General features: G+C 40.3%; 1 protein-coding gene across 1 annotated transcript in view; it reads right to left on the minus strand.

Annotated features, from left to right (window-relative positions):
• Positions 1–13,177, minus strand: part of LOC135216338 (WD repeat-containing protein 19-like) — a 927,827-nt gene that overhangs the window by 427,358 nt on the left and 487,292 nt on the right. The window contains 1 exon segment of the mRNA XM_064251544.1: positions 688–837. Coding sequence (XP_064107614.1) covers positions 688–837 — 150 coding nt within the window.

Here is a 13,177-nt window from a genome sequence, read left to right on the forward strand (position 1 = left end):
TTGTTTGGATAGGTTACTTATTCTCCAGTGTGTTGGATTCTAGGTACTAATCTCCTTATAATCCCTATCTGTCACTTATACAATCTTTCCTGTAATCTCAGTTTCTATGTAAGTCAGTTTGTCTAAGTAAAGGATGTGAGTCGAAAGATCTTGCAGTAACACTGTTCTTTATCTTTCCTTCGTGGCTTATACCTTTATTCATGCATTTATCACATTCCAAACTTTCATGATTCAGTTATACATACATACAGATATATATACATACATACAGATATATATATATATATATATATATATATAATATTTATATATATATGATATTATATATATATATTATATAATATATATATATATATATATCATATATATATATATATATATATATATATATAATCTATATATATATATATGTGTATAATATATAAGATATATATATATATATATATATATACTATATATATATATATATATATACACATACCATATATATATATATATATACATAGATATATATATATATATATATATATATATATATATATATATATCTTATATAGATATATATATGTGGTGTGTGTGTGTGTGTATGTATATATATATACTATATATATTTACTTCTCAGTATTGTGTTACAAGTATCTGTAATGATTGTAATGAAGAAAATATTACAGCTCCATCTCTGCTTACCGGATTGTACACATAGCCTTCACCCTTTGTATCAACTATTACAAGTCGTCTGCCAGATGGTTCGCCATGTATGTTGGTGATTCCAGTAGTGTGGCGGTAGTCACTTATAGTCTGCCAATCCTCAATGAAAAAGAAGTACAGGCCTCCAGTCTAGAAAAGGAACATTATTTTAATACACATATTAATATTGTTATAACATTAAAAATGTACTGAAACTTTTTACCAGCAACAAAATTATGATTTTTTCTCCGTAGTATTATATTCAATTCTTTAATGGCACCAACTAACTTAGTACTGTTTCGTTGACCATGAGATGTTTCACAAAGGGAAACATCCTGCAAAGGAAGTAGAAGAATGCCAGTCATACATCTGAGCAGTGCGCTTGCACATTGCAGGAAAAGTTAAATCTCACCTGTCATCCCAGATCATTATCTGTCGCAAGCCTTGGACAATTGGAAAGAAGGGCTGGCAGGAGGGCAATTAAGTACCGTTACCACATATTTTACAATTATATGGTTTAATAACACCTCCACAATTTATAGTGCTAATTCTCAATTGAAGTGCAGAGGCTTCCAGATATCAGATTCTCAGACTGCTGCACTACAGGAACTGACCTGTTTAGACTGGTGCAAGAGATAACGGCTCAAACCCAGTGTACACCCGCTGCAAACAAATGGTATAGAGTTCAAAGCAACTATCATAGCAAAATTACAAGTGTCTCTTGGAAGACTTTTTTGGAGTGTGGTCCTCATTTTTGTAAAAAAGATAATTTGTGAGGTAGTAATATCCCTTTGTAATACATAAGGAGTACAGGAAATAGCTTAACTCTCCTGTATTATCACGTTTTATTATTATTGAGCAGTTTATGCAAACCATTGAGCTCATTTATCTAGCTCTCACATGGTTGGTCTCAAGGATTCCGCCAAAAATAATTCACTAACAGGTAAACATGAATCAGTACCTGCAAATTAATATAAAGAGAAACTTCTTAGGAATGTTCTAATATAGGCAAACCTCATCAAACTGTAGGTGATTCAAGTCTTGATCTGGAAGGGGTTGGGGACGCAGTGTTATATGTGTGAAGGGGCTTGGTAGATGTCTGACTTGCTGGAGCTTATTATTTTGTTTAGTGTTCTTAAGCTTATAGTGCAACCCAAAAGAAAAATCGAATTGTGTGAGTAAGGTAGCTAGCTACAGGTAAAAGTGCTGGTGGGGCTTGTTTTTGCTTTGTGCTATTATGCTTATGATTTTTTCATTTATCTTTTATGTTATTCTCATTTACATTTTACTACAATGTCTCATTTGTATTTTTACAACCCAAAAGATCACACACTTGTATGAGTATGGTATTCATGTATGCACAATCATTCTCTGTGTTGGTAAACTTGCTAAAGCTTTTTTTTCATGGTTTAATATGAACGATTTCTCCAAATTTGATTAAAGGATATATAATATATATATATATATATATATATATATATATATATATATATATATTATACTATTGTGCCATAACTTTTAATGAAATTCATGAAGAACAAGGAAAATAAAAATAAAAGATACAGGAGAGAGAGAGAGAGAGAGAGAGAGAGAGAGAGAGAGAGAGAGAGAGAGAGAGAGAGAGAGAACTGTGATGAAATATCAACAGCGATAAAATATCCCCTTCTGTAGTACTATTGTGTGTGATAATCATAGTTAGGGTTAACTAAATTTGTAATGGAGTACTGTACAGTAAAGCAAGCAAAACATCATACTGCACTAATAAACATACACATGAGCAAATCCCTATGTCGCGAAAAATCTGGATCCGGTTTTTCCCAACAAACCTTCGCAAGCAAAAATGGGAAGCAGGCAACAGAGCTTGTGGTTCTTTTTTATTTGTACATATATTCAAGAAAAAATCTTTTCATTTCAGTTTGACTGCACAGGCAGTTCCTGAATATTAAAAGGACTCTCTTTTTTATACTTAAAAATAAAATTTGGGAGAATTGACCAATATAGAATCTTCGAGTACCAATGCGAAGTGACTTTGGACCATGCAAAAGTTCCCCCTGCCTCTTTCTCTCAGGGTGTCAACAAACGTATACTTATGTAATCACTATCTCTCAGCCAAGAGTTGCTTTTGTTGTAGAGTCCGTGAAGTGTTCACCTCTAATCCTTTTGTATTTTAGCCATCTGAGGTTTGGCTTAGTTGATTTTCAGTCAAAAGGTTGCCTGATGATTCAGATGATTCATATGAAACTGTTTCGGAGTTTATTTCCTTTGTAAGATGTCAATTGGCTCGAATAGTTCAGTTTTACAATAAAAAAGAAAAAACCGACCATGATCTTGCTTGACCTTCGCTTAGATGTTTGTTGATTTTGCCCTTAAGGCCAGGCTCCAATAATCTCACACTATCTTGGGATAGAACCATCCCAGTCGGATGGAAAACTTCTAACATTTGGGTCTTCAAAACAGTGAGTATCGGAACGTAGCGCAAGTTGTAGAGGATTGAATTTTCTGTATTGCCAAATTCTTCAGTGAGAGAGAGAGAGAGAGAGAGAGAGAGAGAGAAAGCGGTGGTTGGTGGAACGGTAGTTTGTGATAGAGACAACTGAGAGTAATTGAGGTAGTTGTTTATTTTTGTTTGTTTTTGTAGTTTAGTACGATAGCGAGTTGTTTTACGAGTGAGTGCTTTTTTTTATTCTGGCTGCAGAAGAGGTGAATGTGTTTTCGGCTGCCTGGACTATTTATATTTTTTTGGATTATCTGACTTGATTTTGACAGTAAGTACTTTTGTTTTTTAGTGTGGATGTGAGTGATAAGATTGGGTTTATAAATTGTTTGTTTTAGTTAGCTTTGAATGATAGTGATGATTGATGTTTCTTTCCAGACTGCAGTTCCTCCTTAACCTTCCTTCATAATACAGTGCTCGTCACCTAGGCTAGCTGTGGATAAGGAGTTATTGTCCCCTTGTCTCCCGGTATATAGTACTGGATTACGGACTATTGCGTGGAAGTGGATAACGGATTGGATTGTTCTTGGAAGATTGATATTGATGTTGACGACTCGGAACGAACCTTGATTAGATTGTGGCAAGGATATAAGATTGATATTGATGACGACGACTATGGCTGGACCTTGGAATTGATAGTGGAATCGTGCTTGGAGGATTGATATTCCTGAAGTTGACGACTGGAACGAATTTGGATTTTGAGACTGACAGCTGATCATACCGATTGACGTGGAAGTACCGTTGGCCACGGTACTGTGGCTTAAGTGCCATAGTTGAAGTGCTGGAGGCACTATTGGCTATAAGGCCACATATATATTATACAATCTTAGTCGGGTCGTTTATGTTAGGTTGTGGGTTATTTTTGTTATTGATTGTTAAGTGTTGTATGTTAGGAAATATAGTATTAAGGTATCTGAGTAGTTTAAATATCCTTTTATCTAAGAGTCTGGTTACAGATAACGTAAGTAGAAAGTTGTGTTGTGAGGAGACTATTGTCTGTAAGGGGAATCAAGGGTGTGGGGTTGCTTTAGTGCATCCCGCCACAGTGATAATTTTATTTTTGTGCTTGGTTCAGAAACTGCAAGGATAATATGGGATAGGCTCAAGGGTATAGATTTTGCCAACCGTTTGATGTTGGAAGACGTGCTGCAGCAGTGTTTCAAAAGTTGCAGTATCTGCAGCCCGTTGTGAGTTTGCCCATCATCCTACAGGACTTTGCATGTGCGAAATGCACCTCGTGCAGACTTACACACACTTGCGAGTGCATCAGCTGCGGTGGTGTTTCAAAAGTTAGTTAATTGCATTGAAACCAATGAAAAATCTGTTATGAAATCTATTTGATTAATCTAAAGTTGAAAGAACTTCCCTAGCTTGTATTGCTAGTGAAATTAGCAAATCGCTACTTTCAAAGAATTATTTGATGTTTTTATTAACCATTAAACGCCGAGCCGCTATTTACCAAAGTGTCTCGTATGTTGGCGGCGTTCGGGAGTTAGCGCTGAAACGGAAAAGTTATTTTTAAAAATCACAGCACACTTAGTTTTTTAAAATTAAGAGTTCATTTGTGGCTCCATTTTTTGTCACTGCCTGAAGTTTAGTATGCAACCATCAGAAATGAAAAAAAAATATCATTAACATATTTTAAATTATGATATGACAGCGCGAAAAAAAGTTTCATATAAATTGTATACAAATCACGCTGCAGATGTAAACATAAAGTGGCTTACAGGATTACCTACCTATTTCAACATCTCAAAGTTCTTAAGGCGAGAATATTTTGGTCCTAGTATATTAGTTTCAAGATATAACCTAAACCAGGGTCATTTTCACCGCAAGTGCCAGCCAACCCCCAATGGCGAGTGACTGCCCACTCCCCCTGGCTAACCCCCCATCCACCCAAATGATCAGTGCATTCACCTCCCATCTTCGTGAATAGCCATGGATACATTAAACATAATCTCTTGGAATATTTTTGGCCTCAAGCGAAACATTCCTCTCCTAAACATGTTCTGCAAAAACTTCAAAGGCATCATTGCACTGCAAGAAACGCTCCTCTGGCCACATGACCTTGCCATCTGCGATTCAATTCATGAAGACTTCAGAATCTTCTCGACTTCATCGATGCAAGGCCCCCTTTCTTTCCTCTGGCACAAATCGTTAGACAATATGATAAAGGTGATAACCTACAGGAGTGACAGATTGCTGGGGCTTCAAGTGACAGTAGGGAACTCTAAAATCCTAATAATTAATGTTTTATTTATGGCAAGGGGAAAATAACAATAATTTTTATCATTACTGCATGATCCACGTATGTGGGGCGACCACTTCAACAATATCCTGAATTGCATAAATGATCAAGATTCCCGAAGGGATGTAGATAACCTCCGTACTGACAACATTCAATTTCATTTTGCAGACCGTATTACACCAGGTAACATCAGCGATGCCATAAACAGCCTACCTAATAATAAAATCGCCCTGCTGTGATGGTCTTCAGCAGAGGCTTTGAAATTCTGCCATCCGATAATTTTACATTTTGTTAGCTGCCCTCTTCAAACATGCATAATTCACCGGTTTCTTCCAGACTACCTTACTCTTAGTTTCACTTGATACCATTAATAAAAAAAAAAAAGGATGCAGCTGACCCTGGCAACTACCGGCCGATTGCAATCACAACAATCGCATCGAAGATACTTGAGTCGGTTCTTCTAGTGAGACTTCTTCCCTTTCTACACACCACTGACAACCAGTTCGGGTTTAAAGCAAACCACTCAACCGACACCTGCATCTACATACTGAAAGAATTGCTGAACTACTACCTATCATCAGCCTCTCTTGTTTTCCTTTGTTTTGTAGATGTGAGAAAAGCGTTTGACAGAGTAAAACTAACCTGAAGCTCTTCCTGAAGCTGCATAAAAGGGGCACACCCCTATAACTAATTGGTATTTTACATTGCTGGTTCTCCACACAGCAATTCTGTGTCAAATGGGGTAACGTATTATCGTACACCTTCGGCTCCCTAAACGGGCTTCGGCAAGGGGGCAGTCTTTCTCCATACCTGTTTAATACGTACACAGATGCCTTAATTGTCAAACTGAACTCACTCCCAATCGGATGCACTGTCAATGAAACAACTATAAACAACCTCTGTTACCCCAACGATATGGTTCTGATTTCCCCATCAGTGCAAGGTCTTCACGACTCATCGACACTTGCCGCCAATATGCAGAGGAATTTGATATAATCTACAATGAAACCAAGACCCAGTGCATGTCGCTGCTCCTGAGATCGCTTAAGCATATTGCAGAACCATAAATTTTCCTCAGAAACCATCAGCTGGAATTTGTGCACGAATTTCCGCATCTGCGTCACTTTATCACCGACGACCTAAAAGATACGGGAGACATTGAACAGAGGCGTCGTAAACTATGTGCAACTGGCAACATGATTGCAAGGAGGTTTGCCTTCTGTCACCGAGACGTGAAACTGCTGCTCTTCCGCTTGTACTGCTACAGTATCTATGGGTGTTCCCTCTGGACAAACTATATTCGAGAGACCATGAGACGCATCACTGTTGTGCACAATGACATTCTGAGACGCCTCCATAAACACTCCCCGCAACCACTCCGCCACACAGTTCATAGTAAACCACCTGAACAATTTAAAAATCATTGTTAGGCGAACAAGGTCCAGTCTCGTAACCGGAGTGAGAAACAGTAGCAACTCGCTCATACAAAGCATCCTAAGGAGTGAAGCAAGAAGAACATCTAAATTGTGGGAAAGATGGGAAAATGAGGCCTTTGTCCCCTAAAGGACTTAATCTCTGTATTGGCAAGATGTCATCTGCAGATTTTGTCATTATTATATTTATTGCTGATATTTTAATTTTTCATTATTACTGTGATTACTATCAAGTTAAAGTTTTTTTTACATTCAATTTTCGTATTTAGCCCTCAGGACCTGACTACTGTAACCACCTAAGGTCTCTAGTTGAAATTTAAGTTATATAATCTGTGCACTAACTGTTATAACTATCAATACATTAGTTTCTCACCAATTTTATTACTGTTATTACCAGTATTGATTACTATCTTTTGGTACCGGTACCTCAGCTATTTTGTGGATAAGTGCCGATTATCTTTTTTTTATCATGTTGTCTCATGTATCTAGATTGTGTATGTTCCTGTCTGTATTTTGTATATTCTATGTATATGGCCCTGAGCTGAATTAAAGGATATTATTATTATTATTATTATTATTATATTATATTATTATTATTATTTCGGAAGGAGACCCTCTCGTAGACATGTTTTGTTAAAAATAACTGCTGCTTCAGCACTATTAATCTAGAGTCTTCTCTATCTTTCTGATGACGGCTTTCTCGTTGTTGCTTAGACTGGCGAGCAACGCACCAAAGGGCATGGTAAGATTCGGTTGAGTCATTTGATTTATTATTGCTTATACAATTCTCTCTCTCTCTCTCTCTCTCTCATCTCTCTCTCTCTCTCTCTCCTCTAACGCGACGTTTCCTCTGATCGACAGGACATTATCAAGCGATAACTGCTGAGGGACTGAATTCCAGTGGCGAGTCCCTCTCCTTTTATCGTGGTGTTGCGAGCTCTCCAGTACGGTCAGAGCACTTCTCCGGTAGGTCGAGTTTTTATTGGTTCCCGGGAAGGTGACTCATACGGCGGGCGTTGACTAGTCTTGCAGACCTTCTCAGGTGGGGGGTATCACCGGGAGCCTCTTGATTGGCTTCTACCTGCGTGACGTCACCCCTGGTATTATTCTCATGTCCGGTGTTCGTTCCATGCGCGCTGGTACTTTCGTTAGGGGAGAGGGGTGGGGTGGCCTCCTCACACACGTCGGTATCAGGAACGCTTCTTGGGTGGTATTGAGGGGAGGCTTTTCTTCGAGGATGAGCAGCGCTTCTAGGAGACGCAGACGTCGTGGGTCAGGTGCTCTCCGATGATCTTAGTATTCCTGACGATGTCGTCTCTCGTGATGTTTCTGCGGTGTACTGCAAGGGCGTGCTGCCTAAGGCGCCCTCCTGGGCGTGGCAGGAATCCTTTTTTCGACAGGCGCATTGTCGTCATGCCGATGTAAATCCCAGGGCATCCTTGGGTTGCGGGGCATACGTATCGGTAGACGACGTTGGACTGCTTCAGGGGGTCTCCTGCCGGTGGGGAGGGGTTGTTCTTCATCAGGAGGTCTTTCGTACGCCGATTCTTGTAGTAAATAATGAGGGACACTCTCTTTCCTTCCTCCATGGGGCGGACTGTTCCTCTATATTTTCTTCATGGCTGCTTCTTCTTCCTTGTATTGGTGGTGCATGAAGGCTTTATAGAAAAGTTTGATATCCTCCGGGGCGGAATGTTCCTTCTCTCTTCTCCGTGTACATGACGGAGGAAGAGAGAAGGAACATTCCGCCCCGGAGGATATCAAACTTTTCTATAAAGCCTTCATGCACCACCAATACAAGGAAGAAGAAGCAGCCATGAAGAAAATAATAGAGGAACACGTCCGCCCCATGGAGGAAGGAAAGAGAGTGTCCCTCATTATTTACTACAAGAATCGGCGTACGAAAGACCTCCTGATGAAGAACAACCCCTCCCCACCGGCAGGAGACCCCCTGAAGCAGTCCAACGTCGTCTACCGATACGTATGCCCCGCCCAAGGATGCCCTGGGATTTACATCGGCATGACGACAATGCGCCTGTCGAAAAGGATTTCCTGCCACGCCCGGAGGAGGGCGCCATTAGGCAGCACGCCCTTGCAGTACACCGCAGAAACATCACGAGAGACGACATCGTCAGGAATACTAAGATCATCGGGAGAGCACTGACCCACGACGTCTGCGTCTCCTAGAAGCGCTGCTCATCCTCGAAGAAAAGCCTCCCCTCAATACCACCCAAGAAGCGTTCCTGATACCGACGTGTGTGAGGAGGACCACACCCCTCTCCCCTAACGAAAGTACCAGCGCGCATGGAACGAACACCGGACATGAGAATAATACCAGGGGTGACGTCACGCAGGTAGAAGCCAATCAAGAGGCTCCCGGTGATACCCCCCACCTGAGAAGGTCGCAAGGGGGATAGTCAAACGCCGCCGTATGAGTCACCTTCCCGGGAACCAATAAAAACTCGACCTACCGGAGAAGTGCTCTGACCGTACTGGAGAGCTCGCAACACCACGATAAAAGGAGAAGGACTCGCCACTGGAATTCAGTCCCTCAGCAGTTATCGCTTGATAATGTCCTGTCGATCAGGAGGAAACGTCGCGTTAGAGAGAGAGAGAGAGAGAGAGAGAGAGAGAGAGAGAGAGAGAGAGAGAATTGTATAAGCAATAATAAATCAAATGACTCAACCGAATCTTACCATGCCCTTTGGTGCGTTTGCTCGCCAGTCTAAGCAACAACGAGAAAGCCGTCATCAGAAAGATAGAGAAGACTCTTTATAAGATTAATAGTGCTGAAGCAGCAGTTATTTTTAACAAAAACATATTATTATTATTATTATTATTATTATTATTATTATTATTATTATTATAAAGTGATTAAAGCTAATGACTTAATTTTTTTCGTTGTATTGTACACTAAATTGCGATGATTTTGGTATATAACAAATTGTAAAATGATCAAAACAACACAGAGAAAATATTACAAAATGAATTCGTAATGCGCGGACGTAACAAAAACTTTTTTTCAAAAATTCACCATAAATCTAAATATTGTGCTAGAGACTTCCCGTTTGTTGCAAAATGAAGGTAATTGATTGAATATTACTAGACTGTAAGTGTTTTAGCTTACAATTGCAGTTTCGACCATTTCAGTCGAGTTAAAGTTGACAGGTCAAATTTTTTCTATTTATCAGGATTTATATGAAAATATTCAAAACTGGTAAAAGCTACAAACCATGAGTTATTTTTATTTTTTTGTTATTCTACATGGAATTGAGCACATTTCCATATGTAAAACGTTTATGTAATGGCTAATATAAAACGGTGCAAACATTACGAAAAAAGTGACAAAAGAATTTCTGAGATTCACCATAAATCGAAATATTGTGCTAGAGTTTTCCAATTTGTTCCAAAATGAAGGTAAATGATTGAATATTACTAGAATGTAAGAGTTTTAGCTTAAAATTGCGTTTTTCGACCTTTTCGGTCGAATCAAAGTTGACCGAAGCTTGAAATTTTGGCACTTTTCGTGATTTACATGAAAATATTTCATAAACTGATAAAAGCTACAACCATGGTTTGTTTTATGTTGTATTCTAAATGACATTGCGCACATTTTCTTATATAAAACTTTATGTAACGGCTAATATTAAACAGTGCAAACATTACGACAAACTGACAAAAGAATTTCTGAGATTTTCGGCAGAGTTACCGCGCACGGAAGTCAGGAAAAATTGTTTTTAAAAAATTCACCATAATTCAAAATATTGTGCTAGAGTTTTCCAATTTGGTGCGAAATTAAGGTAAATGATTGAGTATTACTAGAATGTAAGAGTTTTAGCTTACAATTTGCGTTTTTTCGACCATTTCGGTCGACGAAATTTTGGCACATCGTGATTTACATGAAATATTTCAACAAAATTGATAAAAGCTACATCCATGTTGTTTTTAGTTGTATTCTACGACAAACTGATGAAAGAATTTCTGAGATTTTTAGCAGTTACAGCGAGGACATAAGGGAAAAGTTTTAAAAAATTCACCATAAATCGAAATATTGTGCTAGAGCTTCCAATTTGTTGCAAAATGAAGGTAAATGATTGAATATTACTAGAATGTAAGCGTGTTAGCTTACAATTGCGTTTTTTCGACCATTTCGGTCGAGTCAAAGTTGACCAAAGGTTGAAATTGTGGCACTTATCATGATTATATGAATATATTTCAAAACCGATAAAAGCTACAACCATGGGTTGTTTTTGGTTGTATCTACATGAAATTGCTCACTTTTTCACATATAAAACTCTATGTAACAGCTAATATAAAATGGTGCTAAAATTACGACAAAGTGACAAAAGAATGTCTGAGATGTGTTGCTGATGCTTTTTAGTGTGAGAAGAAAGAAATTCTTGCATGCGCGCCTGGGTAATGCTTGTAAACAAAACAACAGCTTGATCCGTGAACTCCCAGCATCCTCAAGGTGCGTGATTTAAAAATTTTCGCAAACTAGGCCTATTACTATTTTTCCGCGAATATTTAAAAAACTTTTTGTAGTCGACGTATCGTATTTCAATTAAGCACCCGATAGACAATTTTAGTCGACATATAATACGTCCAGTCAGCATTTAAGGGTTAACTGAAAGTTAAGAACTAGATAACGTTGTTGATGCTCTTGTAAACTGAATTTATGAACTAGATAATACAGTTTACCAGAAAGGTAAAGGCAAGGTTCCCTGTTCATGACCCCCTAACAAGGGCTCCGGCCCCAAAGTACTCTCAGGCACAAGCAGAGAAGATCAAAGGTTCTTGTCAGCAGGCCGCTTCTCCGACCCCCACCAGTTCCCTGTTGCATACACATCAGTGGGGTGGGGGGGGGGCGCATCAATGGGAATGGTGGAGGGTCGCAGCTTGAGCTGAGTTATCGGCCAGACCTGCCTGAACTGGGGTATCGGCCTGGTATAGCAGAACTGAATACCCAGCCTGCTGGACAACAACAACTCTGTTACTCTCAGGATAGCGCCTCTCCTCAAGGGCACTCTCTTCATTCAGTATTATGATCTTCATATGACGATTGCTTAAAGGTAGTCTCTCCCTCTCACCTGCTGGGCGGGAGAGACGACAGTACAAGGTCCCCCTCACCAGTTCATTAAACTTCCTGGGGTTACACCAGGAGGCATGACCAAACAGGGCGGGCTCAAATGACATTAATAGGAGCCCTACTCCTCGAGCTATACCCGTCTCAGACCAAAAAAACCCTGAGGCTGCAGTGCAAGTTGTAATGGAGGGGACCCCAGGGGCTAAGGAGGTCTTCCCATAGGGGAATTGGATCAGGAATGTCGCTCCCTTGAAGGACTCGAAGGTCTTCTTTTGCTGCAGGATGTGGATAACCCCGAGATCCAGAGGATATTTGCAGAGATCATAGCGCTGATCCGTCACACAATTATCTTGGGGATGGCCCTATGGCTTCATCTTCAGACTGCCCTCACATCTAAGAGTCCTTGTGGGCCCCGAAGAAGGAAGCCCAAGGCATCAATGGGGTTGCCATGGTCTTCTTTGGCCGACAGAGTCCTCGACACGTTGGATGATCTTGTCTCTGGACAAAAAAAAACTCCCTCAGGTCAAATTGATTGAACAAACTGCTTCCCACCCCCCTCCTCTTCCTCACCAGAGGGATTCTTATCAACCTTCAGAAAGGGTGTTGACAGCCAAACAGGTTGATCTGAGTCTAGTGTGTCTAGACCCAGGTCTTTCACTGATACGTTAACTGCAGGGACAGTGTCCCTCTCAGAGCAGAAGGCAGCAACTCGAAGGCTACCGCCGTGTCAGCTCCAGGCAGTCCTTGTGGATCGATTCTGTGGTCCTTTATAGTGGCCAAGATCGCCTCCTCTGCAAGAGCGATATGTGCCCCTGGGGAGGATCCGCGTTCGGGAGACTATGCCAATCTGGGGTTAGGACAATCACCAACATAGCCCACCACACAGCAAACCTGTGGGCTAATCTAGTCCTGAGGAGGAGAGAAGCTATCTTGACTCGTCTCACCAGGATGTTAGGACCCTAAGGAATGGATTGCTGCTGGGTTCTTCTTCTGTCTTCCCTAGAGAAATGGTGAATGCTGCAGTAGACAAACGAAGGGTCGACAATAATGATTACCTCGTCCGCCAGGCAGTGATGAGGGGGTTGGCCCCTTCACGTGTCACTATGGCTCGACCTGCGGGCCAGACTCCACCCTCCTCAGGCCCCAGGAAGCCGCAAGCTTCGAAGGGCACCAGAAGAAAGACCCAGCAGCCCTCATCTTCCTCTTCTGCTCCAGAATTGTCCCTTTCA

Source organism: Macrobrachium nipponense, chromosome 6, assembly GCF_015104395.2.
Source record: "Macrobrachium nipponense isolate FS-2020 chromosome 6, ASM1510439v2, whole genome shotgun sequence".
Classification (NCBI taxonomy): domain Eukaryota; kingdom Metazoa; phylum Arthropoda; class Malacostraca; order Decapoda; family Palaemonidae; genus Macrobrachium; species Macrobrachium nipponense.